General features: G+C 40.5%; 1 protein-coding gene across 3 annotated transcripts in view; it reads left to right on the top strand.

Moving 5' to 3' along the window:
- The window catches only part of aars1 (alanyl-tRNA synthetase 1), a 97948-nt gene that overhangs the window by 8594 nt on the left and 73119 nt on the right, over window positions 1–16235 (top strand). For all 3 annotated transcript variants that reach the window (XR_009516219.1, XM_059992495.1, XM_059992497.1), the window contains exons 2-6: window positions 5954–6117; window positions 9285–9473; window positions 12932–13077; window positions 13653–13844; window positions 14352–14496. Coding sequence is in view for 2 of the 3 variants with exons in the window: in XM_059992495.1 (XP_059848478.1) it covers window positions 5974–6117; window positions 9285–9473; window positions 12932–13077; window positions 13653–13844; window positions 14352–14496 (816 nt within the window). In the remaining variant the exon portion in view is untranslated. The remainder of the gene's footprint in view (window positions 1–5953; window positions 6118–9284; window positions 9474–12931; window positions 13078–13652; window positions 13845–14351; window positions 14497–16235) is intronic.

Genomic DNA, 16235 nt, shown 5'->3' with positions numbered 1-16235 from the left:
CAATCAGATGACGATAAACTTGAATGTACGGGGATGGTTAGTAAGTTTGCAGATGACATTGGCCTACAGTCGGCCCTCCTTATCCTTGAGGGATTGGTTCTGGGACCCCTCACGGATACCAAAAAATGCGGATGCTCAAGTCCCTTATTCAACCTGTCTTAATGCGGTTGAGTTCTGAATCCTCTGTGTTTCTGTTCACAAAAATAATCATGATCACGGTTGAAAATAAAGTGGAAATAATAAAGCGATCGGTAAGAGGTGAAACGCCATCTGTCATTGGAAAAGCATTAGGCTACAGTCAGTCAACGATCGGAACAATTTTAAAGGATAAAGTGAGAATAATGCAGCATGTGAAAGGCCCTGCCCTGATGAAAGCTACAATTATTACTAAGCAACACAGTGGTTTAATTATTTGGTTTTGGGTTTTTGATCCTCCACATTAACCAGGCACAGAAGGAGAGCGTGCTTGGAAGTGGTCTGTCACTGGATCAAACTTGGGAACTTCCCAAGCCCAGTGCTGAAACATACGTTCTTAAGTGTTCTATATGCATAGAAAAGTAAAATATATACTATATACTAAGACAAATGTTTGACTAACTGACGCTAAATAATACCGGATGTACCTGTTCAGACTTACATAGTAAGAGAACTTCAGATTTTTTTCGATCCCGATTCACGATAACCTACGCACATCCTCCCATATACTTTAAATCATCTCTAGATTACTTATAATGCCTAATATAATGTCAATGCTATGTAAACTAGTTTAAATGGGAATCTTGGTCTGCATGGCCTTTTCTGCGCTATATGACTCCATAACTTTGTAATTATAGACATGGAGAAATTGTTTATTTAGAGATCTAGCATGGAACAGACCATTTCAGCCCAATGAGCCACACTGCCCAGAAATCCACCTATTTAACCCTAGCCACCCGACAGTTTACAAATACCAGTTACCTATTAACCAGTACTCTTTGTAATGCGGGAGGATTCCCAGGCTCTTTGGAGAAGATGTACAACCTTCTTACAGACTCTGCTGGGTTGGAACTCTGAGCTCAGACATACTGAACTGTAATAGCATCATACGGACTGTGGAGCTCAAAATAAAAAATTACGTACATACTAGATGGAGGTTTTGCTGTCTAAAGAAATTTCTCTATATTTCTGTTTTGAATGGACGCCCCTTTATCCTGAGGCTGTGCCGTCTTGTCCTAGACTCTCCCACCATGAGAAACATCCTTTCCACATCTACTCTGTCTAGGCCTTTCAACATTCCAAAGGTTTCATTGAGATCCCCCCCCCCCCCCAATCCTTCTAAATTCCAGCAAGTACGGACCCAGAGCCTTCAAACATTCCTCGTATGATAACGCTTTCATTCCTGGAATCATCCTTGTGAATGTCCTCTGGATCCTCTCCCATGCCAGCACATCTCTTCTACAATGAGCAGCCCAAAACTGTACACAATACTCAAGATGAGGCCTCACAAGTGCCTTATAAAGCCTCAGTATCACATCCCTGCTCTTGTATTCTAGACCTGTTAAAATGAATGCCAACATTGCATTTGCCTTCCTCACCACTGACTCAACCTGCAAGTTAACCTTCAGGGTGTTCTGCACAAGTACTCTCAAGTTCCTTTGCGTCTCAGATTTTTGGATTTTCTTCCCATTTAGAAAAATAGTCCGCACGTTTATTTCTATTACCAAAGTGCATGACTATGCATTTTCTATTGTATTTCATTTGCCACATTCTTGACTGTTCTCCTAATCTGTCTGACTCCTGCATCCTACCTGTTTCCTCAACACTACCTGCCCCTCCATCAATCTTGGCAACAAACCCATCTATTCCATCATCTAAATCATTTAGATGCAGCATAAAAAGAAGTGGCCACAACACCAACCCCTGCGGAACCACTAGTCTCTAGCAGCCAACCAGAAAAGGATCCTTTTATTCCCACTCGCTGCCCCTTACCAATCAGCCATTGCTCTAACCATGTTAGTAACTTTCCTGTAATACCATGGGCTCTTAATTTGGTAAGCAGCCTCATGTGGCACCTTGTCAAAGGCCTTCTGAAAGTCCAAGTATACAACATCCACTGCATCCTCTTTATCTATCCTACTTGTAATCTCCTCAAAGAATTCCAACAGGGCCGTCAGGCAGGATTTGCCCTAAAGGAAACCATGCTGATTTTATCCTAATTTGTTCTGTGTCACCAAGTACTCCATCACCACATCCTTAACAATTGATTCTAACATCTTCACAACCACTGAGGTCAGGCTAACTGGTCTATAATTTCCTTTCTGCTGCCTTCCTCCTTTTTTAAAGTGTGGAATGATATTTGCAATTTTCTAGTCCTCTGGCACCATGCCAGAGTCCAATGATTTTTGAAAGATATTTCTAATGCTGCCACGATCTCTACCGCTATCTCCTTCAGAAACCTAGGGTGCAGTTCATCTGGTCCGGGTGACTTATGTACCTTTAGGTCTTTGAGCACCTTCTCCCTTGAAACAGTAACTGCACTCACTTCTCTTCCTTCACACTGCAACATCTGGCACACTGCTACTGTCCATAGTGAAGACGGATGCAAAATACTCATTTAGTTCTTCAGCCATATAGAACATAGAAATTTACAGCTCATCACAGGCCCTTCAGCCCACAATGTTGTGCCGACCATGTAACCTACTCTAGAGACTGCCAAGAAGTTCCCTAGCGCATTGTCCTCTATTTTTCTAAGCGCCATGTACCTGTCTAAGGGGCTCTTAAAAGACCCTATTGTATCCACCTCCACCACTGCCATATGCTTGTCCCCGTTATTATTTCTCCTACCTTATTTTCTATTTTCACTCTCATCTCTATTTTTTACATACTTGAAAAAGCTTTTAATATCTACTTTGATATTTGTTCGTTTGCTTTCATATTTCATCTTTTCCCTTCTAGTGATTCTTTTAGTTGCTCTCTGTAGGTTTTTAAAAACTTCCCAGTCCTCTATCTTCCCACTAATTTTTGCTTTGTTGTATGCCCTCTCTTTTGTTTTTACATTGGCTTTGACTTCTGTTGTCAGCCGCGGTTGTACTATTTTGCCATTTGAGTATTTCTTCATTTTTGGAATACACATGTCCTGCACCTCCCTCACTTACCCCAGAAACGTATGCCATTGTTGCTCTGCTGACATCCCTGCCAGCAACTTCTTGCAATTTACTTTGGCCAACTCCTCTCTTATACCACTGTAATTTCCCTTACTCCACTGAAATATTGCTGTGTCAGATTCTACTCTCTCCCTATCAAATTTCTAGTTGAACTCAATCATATTGTGATCACTGGTTCCTTAAGCTCCCTAATCATTTCCGGCTCATTACATAACACCCAATCCAGTATAGCTGATCCCCTAGTAGATTCAAGAACATAGTGCTCTAAAAAGCTATTTCTTAGGCATTCAACGAACACGCTTTCTTGAGATCCATTACAAACCTTATTTTCCCAATCGACCTGCAAGTTAACATTTGGCCCAAAGCTATCCTTCTTATCAATCTGAAGGAAACACGAGTGATCTGCAGATGCTGGAAATAAATAAAAACACAAAATGCTGGCAGAACTCAGCAGGCCAGACAGCATCTATGGGAGGAGGTAGTGACGACGTTTCGGGCCGAAACCCTTCATCAGGAAAGCTCATCACACTCCTGATGAAGGGTTTTGGCCTGAAACGTCATCACTACCTCCTCCCATAGATGCTGTCTGGCCTGCTGAGTTCTGCCAGCATTTTGTGGTTTTATCTTCTTATCAATCTACTTGTTTAAATGTATTTTAAATATTGTAATTGTCTCACCTCTACCACTTCCTACCATTGTCCTACCTGTTCCATTAACCACTGCCATCTGTGTGGATTTACTTGTCCCTTAGATCCTTTAAATCATATTGTAATCTTACATAAACTTCGTCAATGTCAACACCACCATCAAATTTTCATGTCCCCCTTAAACTTATTAAGCAGGTCAATTACATTCACATCCAAATCTTTAGAGGACAAAGAACAGTGGACCCAACATGATTCCCATGGCATACCACTGGTCACAGGTTTTCAATCAGAGTATCAGCCCTCCACTGCCACACTCTCACTTGTACCCACGCCAGTTTTGTTTCTAGTTCACTAGCTTGAGCTGAATTCCACGTGATGTAGCCTTCTAATCCAGCTGACCATGTGGGACCTTGTCAAAGGCCTTGCTGAAGTCGTCTTCTGCCTTCTTGCCCTCATCAATCCTCTTGGTTACCTCAGGATCAGATTTATTATCGCTGACATATGTATAATGTGAAATTTGTTGTTTGTGGCAGCAGTACAGTGCGATGCAACAATTTCAAACAAGGAACTCTTCAGATGAACAGATTTGTTACTCACAATTTTCCACACACAAAGCCATGCTGAATATTCACCCCTTGCCTTGCTAACTAAATGCATGTAGATCCTGTCACTCAAATCCCCCCCCCCCCCCCCCCCCAGTAACTTTACCACCACTGATGTTTGGCTTACTGGTGTATGGTTCCCAGCTTGTATTTGTAGCTTTTCTTAAATGAAGACACCACATTAGCTACCCTCCAGTATTCTGACACCACACCATGATCAACCATGATATGAATATTTCTGACGTGGCTCCAGGAATTTCTTCCCTGGCTTCCCACTATGTCCTACGATAAACTTGTCAGGTCCCAGTAACATGTTAGAGACAAAACTGTTGAGGTGATTTAATAGCGATTTAAAAATAATTTGGACAAAGTATAAATAGAGAATGTATCCAGTGGCAGAATGGTTGATAAAGAGAGTGTCACGTTTAAGGTGATTACCAGGCACACTGTGATAAGCCTTTTAAAACAAAATCAAATGGCTAGGATAATGAACAGATTGACAGCTAAGATGATTAAAACATTGTGTTTGCTTTCAGAGTGAATGGGAGGAGAAGTATCAAAGGATTGTTGGGGAAAACTGAGGCTAACTGGATTGATTGTATTGCACTCCATTGGTTTTATTAGAATATCTTGTGCAACAAAACACAGTTACATCTACACAGCCTGGTCACGAAATCAAAACACAGGAAGCCATCATTTTAAATTATTGTCAGGAATGTTTCAAATCATTTCCATTATTTGTGGTTTCAGAGCCATCGCTGCTGGAGTTAATTATGTTCTTGATACGCAGTTATGTTACTTGTGAGTTCTTTGCATCCTGCCAGGGCAGTGGTTTAGATTATTGGAATTGTACATTGAGCTCAGTATCACTATGCAATGTAAATGATAGATTTTAAGAAATTCTAACTGAATTGGGTTCATCAGAATTTTGTTTGGAATATGATATGGCTCAGAAGGATAAGATTGTTAAATATTTTATGCTGCACAGCATTAAAACTGGACTGGCTTGCATTTTTATGTTATATAAAAAAAATGAACTGGACATCTTGTAAGGTGAAGGGTGCTCCCCTAGATGAACTTCAGAATATTTAGAAATAATTGAAAAGGGCAGTAACAGAGATGTATATACTCATTTTGTTTATAGTTGATGTTTGAAGTTTGATTTTTGCTATTGGTCAGCTAATCATACAGTGAATAGAAGTCTTCACCAGCAAGATCCCAGTCAGATTACCAATCTGTTGTGACTTTCCTGGTGTAAATCAGAGATTGTTATGCTTCCCTTCAGTACTTTCGTCTTAGTGACACTTTCGCTGTTTATTTCTTTAAAATAACTTACTTGTATGAGCATTAGATGAGAATACTGATTGGTTTCTTTTCTGACACAGAAATTCTACAATGCCCCGTAATGCCAGAGGAATTGTTAAATAATGAGCTAAATAATTTAGCTAAAGGGCTAAATAATGCCAGAGGAATTGTTTCTCATCAATTCATGACTTTCCACTGGAAGATAAATGGGCATGGAATGAAGTTTAATGTTTTTATGTACTCTTGTTTTCTACAGACCCTGTGATTTGCTCCAAAATGGCCTTGCCATTGAGTGCTGCAGAGATTCGCCAGAAATTTATTGATTTCTTTAAACAACACAGCCATGAGTATGTGCACTCCTCAGCGACTATTCCTCTTGATGACCCCACTCTTCTCTTTACAAATGCTGGCATGAATCAGGTAAGAGAATAGACTGCCACATTACTGTGGATGTTCTTAATTAAGCCACATTAGTATTTAAGTAATACGCAGAATGCTGGAGGAATTCAGCAGGCCAGGCAGCATCTATGGGGAAAAAAGTACAGCTGATGTTTTGGGATGAGACCATTCAGCAGGAATTGGCCTTAAAAGTTGACTGTACTTGTTTCCTTAGAAGCTGCCTAGCTTGCTGAGTTCCTCCAGCATTTTGTGTGTTTTACTTGGATTTCCAGCATCTGTAGATTTTCTCTTGTTTGTTAGTATTTATGTATAATGCAGTTTTATAAATTAGTTGGGCATTAAGCTGTAACTGTTCAGGTTTATGTCCAATTTGCCATTTCACCATTGCATTTTCAAAGTCAATGTTGAATTTATTGTCATAGCAACAAGTACACGTGTGCAGTGAAAAAACGCAGCAGCATCACAGGCAAATAGCATCATAGAAGCAGTATTCACATGTAAACATAAATTGTACACAATCTTTACAAGAAAGAGCAAATGGATAATTAGTCCATTTTAGTGCAGTGGCCAAACTTTTGCCAGTTGGTTCAAGAACCAAATGGTTAAGAGGAAAGAGCTGTTCTTCAGCCTGCTGGTGTGGGATTTCAGGCTTATTTACCTCCTGCCCGATGATAGTAAAGAACTGGTGGCATGGCCCAGATGGTGGGGACCTTTGATGATAGATATTGCCTTCTTGAGGCATTGCCTCCTGCAGATACGGCTGATGATGGGGAGGAATGTGCCTGCGATGTATCTTGTGTACTGGACATTCAACCCTAATGTAGAATGGATGAAGAATAGCCTTTAGCTCTCTTGTCCCAGAGTGCCATACATTTTTCTTCCCTTTACAATGTTGAACTATTTCTATTTCCCTCACTGTTAATCATCAAGCTTGAAATCCTGGGTTTCTCTACCTCCATCTGCAAGTGGATCCTCGACTTCCTTATCAGGAGACCCACAATCATGGATCGGTAATGCATCTCCCCGCAGACAATCGACATAAGCCATCTCAAGAATGCGTGCTTAGCCCTCTGCTCTACTCTCTGCACACTCACAACTGTGTGGCTAGACACAGCTCAAACATCTGTAAATTTGCTGATGACTCCACAGTTGTGGCATAATCTCAGATGGTGTCGGGGTGGTATACAGGAGTGAGATAGTTCAGCTGGTTGAGTGGTGCCACAGCAATAAGTTTGTACTCACTGCCAGTAAGACCAAGGAATTGTTCATGGACTTCAGGAAGGGGAAGTTGGTAGAACACCAAGCAGTCCTCATTGAAGGGTCAGTGGTGAAAAGAGTGAGCAGGTTTAAGTTTGTAGCACCAGTATCTTAGAGGATATATCTTCATCCCAACACATTGATGTAATGCTGAAGAAAGCACGTTAGCAGTTCTATTTCATTAGGAGTTTGAGGAGATTTGGTAGTTCAGCAAATACTCTTGCAAATTTCTGTAGGTATACAGTGTAGAGCATTCTGACGTATCATAGCCAGGTATGGAAGCTCCAATGCACAGGATTATAAGAGGTTGTAAGAATCCTCCGGAACCATTCCAAAGTCTAGTGATTCTTAAAAGATCATTTCTAATGCCTTCCACAATTTCTTCAGCTGCTCCTTTGGAATTGCATGGTGTAGTCCATCTGGTCTTGGGTGACTTATCTACCTTCAGACTTTCCAGCTTCCCAAGCACCTTATTAGTAGTAATAACACTCATTTCTGCCCCCTGACATTTTCACATTTCTGTCATTCTACTAATGTCTTCCGCAATGAAGACTGGCACAAAATACTTATCGTAAATTCCGGTGTATAAACCGACCCGGAGTATAAGTTGGCCCCCCATTTTCAGGGTTTAAAAAGTGACTTTTTCAGTTGCCTTTGTATAAGCCAACCCCTTTTGTAGAGGTTTTTGATTTAACCTGAAAAGATCACAAGATCTCACATGCCAGTACTCAGCTTTGCTGGATCCGGAACCTGGAAATTTTGTGAACCGGTACCTGCTAAGAAAACAGGCCTACACGTTGTAGAGCATTATAAGTGAATTCTTAATAAATAAATCAGGGAGGGAAGTTTTGGATTGGGTTCCCAATGGTAAAGAAACCTGTGAAATGTAACCCCCGAGAAACCATTTAGCATCCATCATAATCTGGTTAAAACATAACAAGGGATGGCGGGATCAGTACGTGTTCTCAGTATTGAGTTTGCGACCACCGTGTACAAAAGATTAAAACGAATGCGATATGACGCTGGCTTCAAGCTGCGGGTTGTTGATTTTGCTAAAGGAATGAATAATTCTGCAGCTGCTAAGAAGTTTAGTGTAAACGAGAAACAAGTGAGAGAGTGGAGAAAGGCAGAGGACACGCTGAGGGAAATGCCAAAGGCGAAACGTGCAAACCAAGGGAAAACATGCCAGTGGCCAGAACCGGAAGAAAAAGTTTTAGAGTGGGTGATTACCAGCGATCGTCTGGATACATTGTTACCAGAGAAATGATTCGAGTTCAAGCGTTGAACTGGGACGAAAAACACCGTGACGTCGGAGAAAATTTCAGAGCTATGCAAAATTGGTGCACCCAATTTATGAATAGATGTGGTCTTGTGTTGAGACAAAAAACAAAGATTGCTCAGACAGTGGAATGAATTTGGCTCAAAAACAGCCAATAAATATGACCTGTCTTCCATGTATTTGTTTTTCCAAAGTTGGTACCTTCTGTATAAGCCAACCCCCTAATTTTAGGACCAAAATTTAGGGCCAAATTCTCGGCTTATACACCGGAATTTACGGCATTAAGTTCGTCTGCCATTTCTTTGTTCCCATTACTACCTCTCCAGCGTCATTTTCCTGTGGTCCAATATCCACTCTCTTTTACTCCTTGTGTATCTGAAAAACTTCCTATATCCTCTTTTGTATTATTGGTTAACACTTCATATTTCATGTTTTCTCCCATTATGGCTTTTTAGGTGCCTTCTGTTGGTTTTTAAATGCTTCCACCATATGTTTTGCCATATTGTATGCCCTCTCTGCTTTTATGCTTTGTATGGTTAAATCATAAAAGTCCAACCAGGAGCTATAAAATGGTAGTTCTAACATCTGTCAATAACTTCTCAGGGAGACTGTTTAAAGTTTTTAATCAGTGACCTGTTTTTCTTCTTCACAGTTTAAACCAATCTTCTTGAACACCATCGATCCATCCCACCCAATGGCAAAATTACTAAGAGCTACAAATACTCAGAAATGTATACGGGCTGGAGGAAAACACAATGACCTGGATGATGTGGGGAAGGATGTTTACCATCATACTTTTTTTGAAATGTTGGGTTCTTGGTCCTTTGGTGATTACTTCAAGGTAAATCAACTGTTCACATAACAACAGTATTGGATTAGCAAGAAATGAGTGGGTCATTAATGGTAAAACCAATAACAGCTGGTGGTACCTTGTGATTTTTTTTTCTAATGTGGTATTAGAGGCTGTGAAGAAGGCAACAATTACTGCCCATCACTAACATACCTTTCAAACGATGCTAATACGCTGCTGCCTTGAACTGCTTCAGCCCTTGCAGTGAAAGTGGCTTTGGGTGGGGTATTCCAGGATTGTTTCCAATTGATGAAACGAGTTATTTTCAAGAGTACTGTAATAAAAAGGAACATGCTCTCGATTCTCATGTCAGGGAGTGTAACTGGAGAAAGAAAGGGAACTCAGCATTTCAAGGTCATTTCCATGCTGTAAAACTAGGAAATCGGCATTCCTAAAATTGCAGAGAAGTGGGAGGTTGGGGATAAACAATCTGTGCCAACTTGGCAGCCATTAGAGACCGAAGTGGCCTGATGCCATTTGAAGGCTTGCTGTCATAGTTGATACATCCAGCAGAGATGTAAGTTGGAGAGGAGGTTAGGGTTATGGTTGGAGAGGAATGAGAAATAGATCAGACAGCAGAAAAAGTATTACTGAACTTGTCAGATACAAAACACTAGATATATGAAATAAAACAGCGGATGCTAAAGTGGCATGGTAGCTTGGTGGGGGGGAGGCGGGTGACATGGTAGCATAGCAGTTAGCGCAATGCTATTACAGTGCCAGTGACCCGGGTTCAGTTCCATCACTGTCTGTAAGGAGTTTGTACGTTCTCCTGTGTCCACTGGGGTTTCCTCCCACATTCCGAAACAAAAGATGTTCAGGTGAGTAAGTTGTAGGCATGCCATGTTGATGCCTGAAGCATGGCGCCACTTGTGGGCTGCCCCAGCACACCCCAGACTGTGTTGCTCATTGGCACAAATGACACATTTCACTCTATTTTGATGTACGTACGACAAATAAGGCTGATCTAATCAAAACTACTCAGCATGTCAAGTAACGTCAAATTCTTGGTTTTTTGCTTGATGTTGTTTGTCCCCTGACACCTCAATCTTTCCACCATCTGCTGGGCATGTCAGGAATGTACTGTGATAATTGCTGGGTGAGTACAGCTCCAATAATGCTCAAGAATTTCAAAGTCTAGGACAGTGCAATTGCTTGATTCATTGTACATTTTGTTATGTCCTTATGAATTGACTTTATTTCTTACATCCTTTACATACATGAGGAATAAAAACCTTTAGGTTACATCTCTGTTGCAATGTGCAATGATAGTAATTTATAATAACTTATAATAAAAATAACAGTCAGTGTAATATAGAGTACACTCAAATCAGCATGAGTTAATTGGTCTGATGGCCTAGTGGAAGAAGCTGTCCAGGAGCCTGTTGGTCCTGGCTTTTATACTGCGGTACTGTTTCCTGGATGGTAGCAGCTGGAATAGATTGTGGTTGGGGTGACTTGGGTCTCCAGTGATCCTACAGGCCCTTTTTACAGAACTGTCTATAAATGTCCTGAATCATGGGAAGTTCACAACTACGGACGCTCTGAGCTGTCCGCACCACTGTCCTGCAGAGTCCTGCGATTAAGGGAGGTACAGTTCCCATACCAGGCAGTGATGCAGCCAGTCAGGATGCTCTCAATTGTGGCTCTGTAGAAAGCTCTTAGGATTTGGGAGCCTATACCAAACTTCCTTAACCGTCTGAGGTGAAAGAGGCGCTGTTTTGCCTTTGTCACCACACAGCTGTTGTGTACAGACCACGTGAGGTCCTTGGTGATGTGGATGCTGAGGAACTTAAAACTGTTCACCCTCTCAACCCCAGATCCATTGATGTTAATAGGGGTTAACTTATCTCCATTCCTCCTGTAATCCACAACCAGCTCCTTTACTTTTCCCTCACCACACCACACTTCACAATGTGTACGACATTGTAACATGTGTTTGTTGTGTCCACAATGCATTGTAGCAGCTTGGTGCTGCTGAATACTTCCTAGACTCATAACTCTAATCAGGACCTACCTATCAGGGCACAACTCCTACCAAGGCCACAGACAGGTGGGATCGCCACTGCCTTCAAATTGTGCATATTCTTCTAACGTGGTAATATATCGCTATACTTTTGCCAGATCAACATCACAAAGCCTAAAAGTCTGAAAGGGCTTCCATCTGTCACCTCTCTTAGTACATCCCATAGAGCTTGGGTGCAACCAAACCTCATTGAAAGTAGGGCATAGGAGAGTAGCTGTTACCTTGCATGTGCAAAGTGTCCTTCAGGAAAGAGTCTGTTATGCACAGTAGAAGTACTGAGAGCTGTGTTGGGGAAGTAAAGTAGTAAATGCAAAAGTATGTGTATCTGCACAGCATTGAAGTCTTCATCTAATGCCAGTGCCACTAGATTTTAGTTAGTGAATACACCGCAAAGTTTGTTGTCTTTTTCGGGGAGCAACCTCTCTAGGTACAGGATATTTTAGAAATACTCAGTTTGTTGATTATGCTGTAATTACAGAGCAGAAACAAGGGAGTAAGCTCAATTGATCCATTCCGGTGTTTACAGTGCACACGTGCCTCAACCCTCTGGCCAACCGTCTTCAAATGTTTACCCAATTACATAGAACACTGCCACACTCTCAGATCATTCTATCCCTTCCCTTCTATGTAGCCCTCCATTTTTCTATCATCCATGGGCTTAGCCAAGTATTTCATAAATGTCCCTGATGTATCTGCCTCTACCACTACCCTGGCAATGTGTTCGACATATCCCCACTCTTTAGGTAAAAAAAACAAACAAGCACTTACCTCAGACCCTCCCCCATCTCCAATAATTTCCTCCAGTACCCTTAAAATTATGCCCCCCCATACAATCCATTTCTGCCCTAGTGTGGTTATCTACTCAAATTCAGCCTCTTTCATCTTGTACACCTCCATTAATTCAACTGTCATCCTCCTCCTCTCCAAAGAGGAAAAGCACTACCTCACTCAACCTATCTTCATGGGACATGCTTTCTAATCCAGGCAGCATCCTGATAAATCTCCTCTGAACCATCTATAAAGCTTCCACATCTTTCCTATAATGAGGTGACCAGAACTGAACACAATATTCCAAGTGTGGGCTAAATAGATTTACAGTGCTGGAGTATTACCTTGTGGCTCTTGAACTCAATCCCCTGACTGACGAAGGCGAACACGATTCATTTCAACAATTACTACTGGAATAAATCTCTGCTCTTCAGCCCAACAGCTTCAACTTATTGTACTTATCCTATCTAATGTTCATTGTCTCTTATCTGCTCTCACTTGTGAATGGGAGCATCTTTATATTGATTTTCAGTTAAAATACGATTCAAATTGCAGTTTCCTTCAAACTAAAAGATATATTTTAGACAAAAATTGTAGAAGTCAATCTACAGTGATTCAATCTGTGTGGATACTGTGATTCCCTTCATCCTTGTAGGAGCTGGCTTGCAAAATGGCATTGGAACTGTTGACGAAAGAGTTTGGAATCTCCATCGACAGGCTTTATGTAACTTACTTCGGAGGGGATGAAAGAGCTGGGCTGGAGCCAGATCTTGAATGCAAGCAGATCTGGACAAACCTAGGGTGAGATTTCCCTTTTTCATTTCTATTTCCATTCCAACTAGATCTTCCATTATGTAATTTGAGGAAGCCTGTATTTCTACTAGGTTGAACTGGGCTGGAGTTCAAGTAAAATATTTTCCCTTGGAACATTTTCAATATCATAGCATAGCTGGTCATGAAAGAACTTTATAAGGATTTTCTTTTTCAATGATGAATACCTATAGTTTCCCAGCATTTATTTTTAATTCTTCAACTGCACATACAAGCGGAATGAATTTGAAATCGATCAATCTAAAGGATAAATTCTCCTCTATTCATGTTTATTGTTGACCCAGCTTTGAGTGTTAAACTTCAGAGGTAATTCTGAAATCATCCTGGCATTTGTGACAGCCAATCAACAATAATATGATGGAACCCTACAGTTTGTTGGGTATTTAGAAGTATTTAAAGATAAACCTTTTCAATTGTATCCTTTACAGTTGAAGAAAAAATACTTGTTGCTTTGAATTAAACAGAATGGTGTCTGTAAAATACATTTAGAGCTTGGTGTCTTTCTGCATTTGTATTAAATCTAGTTAACTTTTTATTTTTACCAGAATGGCAGAAGAAAGGATTCTGCCAGGCAGCATGAAGGATAATTTCTGGGAGATGGGTGACACTGGCCCTTGCGGCCCGTGCAGCGAGATACATTATGATCGTATTGGAGGACGTGATGCTGCTCACCTGGTCAACATGGATGACCCTAATGTTCTGGAGGTCTGGAATCTTGTGTTCATTCAATTCAACAGGTAAAATTGTAACCCGGTGTACAATATCTTCATCCAACTCTCCTGATCATATTTAAAGAACTACTCTCTTAACATTGTTAGTTATGGTATGCAAAATCCATGCGGCCAAGTAAACTAATGTTAATTCCCTTTCTTTTTACCTGTTCTCTAAAGTGCTGCAGTTGAGTTCTATCTGTCAGTGGGTGCTTGCTTACACCTTTTTGCATGTAAATGTTTCTCTTTAAATTTCTAGCAGATATGGGATAACTTTTGCCAGTGCTTTTATTAGCTGCCTTTAGATATCATTGAGTTCATTACAAATAAATTGGTGCACAGGAGAACTAATTTTTTAAAAATCCTTGGGAATTGACAGTTGGTTTGGTGCATCATGGGTATTGAATATTTCTTTTTGGTTTACTGTAGTAGAACTGAATACAAAACTGACAGAATTTCACAATATACTTAGCAGCCATTATTTTGCATATATATTTCTGGTAATGAACTGATTGCCTGTTTCCATTTCTTCAGAGAGAGTGATGGCAGTCTGAAACCCCTGGCCAAGAAGAGCATTGATACTGGGATGGGTTTTGAGCGGCTAGTGTCAGTCCTACAAGGCAAAATGTCAAATTATGACACAGACTTATTTCTGCCTTATTTTGAAGCAATTCAGAAAGTAAGTTCAGGAAAAATGTTCATTTTAACACGTAGTTTCAATTTGTAGTTATTACTGTTAATCAATTTCTGTCCATACATCATGCCTTTGCTCTCCATGAGAAATAGTAGTAGTAATTCATTCAGTTCTTTGCTCCTGCTTAAATATTTATGAGATTGCATCTGATCTTTTGCCTTGGTGCTACTTTTCTTTACTAACCTCATGTCCCTTGATTTCCTTAATATCCAAAAATCTATTGACCTCTGCATTTACCATGTTATGTCTCATAAGGATTGAATACATTTCAATGAAATCACTTTTCATTCTTCCAAATTGTAAAGTATGTAGCCCCAGTTTTACTTTGTAGAACAAACCGTATTTAGAAATCAATCTGGTAATCATTGTTGCCCTCTTTTTATCCAAATATGTTCTTCTTTGGGTAGGGGAAACCAGATTTGTATACATTGTTCTTGGTGCCGCCCCACCAGCTTATCAATAGTATACATTAGCGGTTTGGGTGGGACATCCAAATTTCCTGATGCTGGGTGCTTCAAAGGGCTTTAGAAAATATCAGTGGCTAGGAAAGAACAGGCTGGTTGCAGTTATAATGTAGTGATGTGAGGTCATCCTATTTATAATTGGAAAAAGAAGAATGTTTTTCAAATGGCTTGAGATTTGACGTTACCACTTTTTGGAGAGACCTGGGTAGCCTTGTAGATTACTGAAAGTTTAAGTCCCTTTACAGCACGCAGTTCAAAAGGCAAGAAATATATTGTCCCTAATTACTAGAGGACTTTGATGAGAGAGTAAAGACCTTCTTGCACAGGAGACTACAGATGCTGAAATCTGAAGCACATTCACAATACTGGAGTAGCTCACAGGGTCAGATTGCATCTGAGAGTCAACATTTTGGGTCCAGACCCTTTGTCAGTCCAAATGAAGGGTCTCAACCCGATATCTTGACTATTTCCCTCTATGGACCCACTCAGTTCCCCGAAAATATCTAGGACCTTGGTAAGGAGTGAGCCCTTCAGGACTAGGGTGAAAAGGAATATCTTCATCCAGATGGTAATGAATCTTAGAAATTCTCTACGTGAATGTGCTGTGGAGGCTTGGTCATAGAGTATATTCAAGTTAGAGTGTGATTATATTGCAAGGAAGTGGCCGTATCAGATATAATCTTACTGACTGGTAGAACAGACATGAGAGGTTGAATGACCCTGGGCTGTTTTTATTGCTGTATAATTGTAGTATAGCATGTCTGTATCTTATTTATTTATTTAGAGGTACCACATGAAATAGGCCCTTCTAGCCGTTTGAGCCACGCCACCCAGCAGCCTTGATTTAACTCAACCATAGGACGATTTACAATAACCAATTAGCCTACCCAGTATGTCTTTGGGGAGGAAACCCATGCATTCCACGGGGAAGATGTATAAACTTAAAGAGGACACCGGGATTGAACAGTGAACTCCTACACCTCAAGCTGCAAAAGCATCAAGTTAGCTGCTGCACTACTGTGGCACCCCAATTATCATTATACGCAAGTTCTTTTGTACTAAAGACCAGGGCATAGTGGCCTTCCTAATTGTTTGTCACATCAGTTCAACTGTCTGTTGAATAAATGTGATTGTTTGTAAAAGATAATTTACAATTGTTTTATCAAGTGTTACAGAAATAGAAACTGAACATGAAAGATGAGCTGGGAGAACAAAGAAAACAAAACAAAGAAAAGACAAGGGAAAAAGCAGCTGTAGTCT

The sequence above is a fragment of the Hypanus sabinus genome, chromosome 17, assembly GCF_030144855.1.
Source record: "Hypanus sabinus isolate sHypSab1 chromosome 17, sHypSab1.hap1, whole genome shotgun sequence".
NCBI lineage: Eukaryota > Metazoa > Chordata > Chondrichthyes > Myliobatiformes > Dasyatidae > Hypanus > Hypanus sabinus.
Note: the sequence above shows the minus strand (reverse complement) of the source record. Positions and strands in the feature narration are given on the sequence as shown.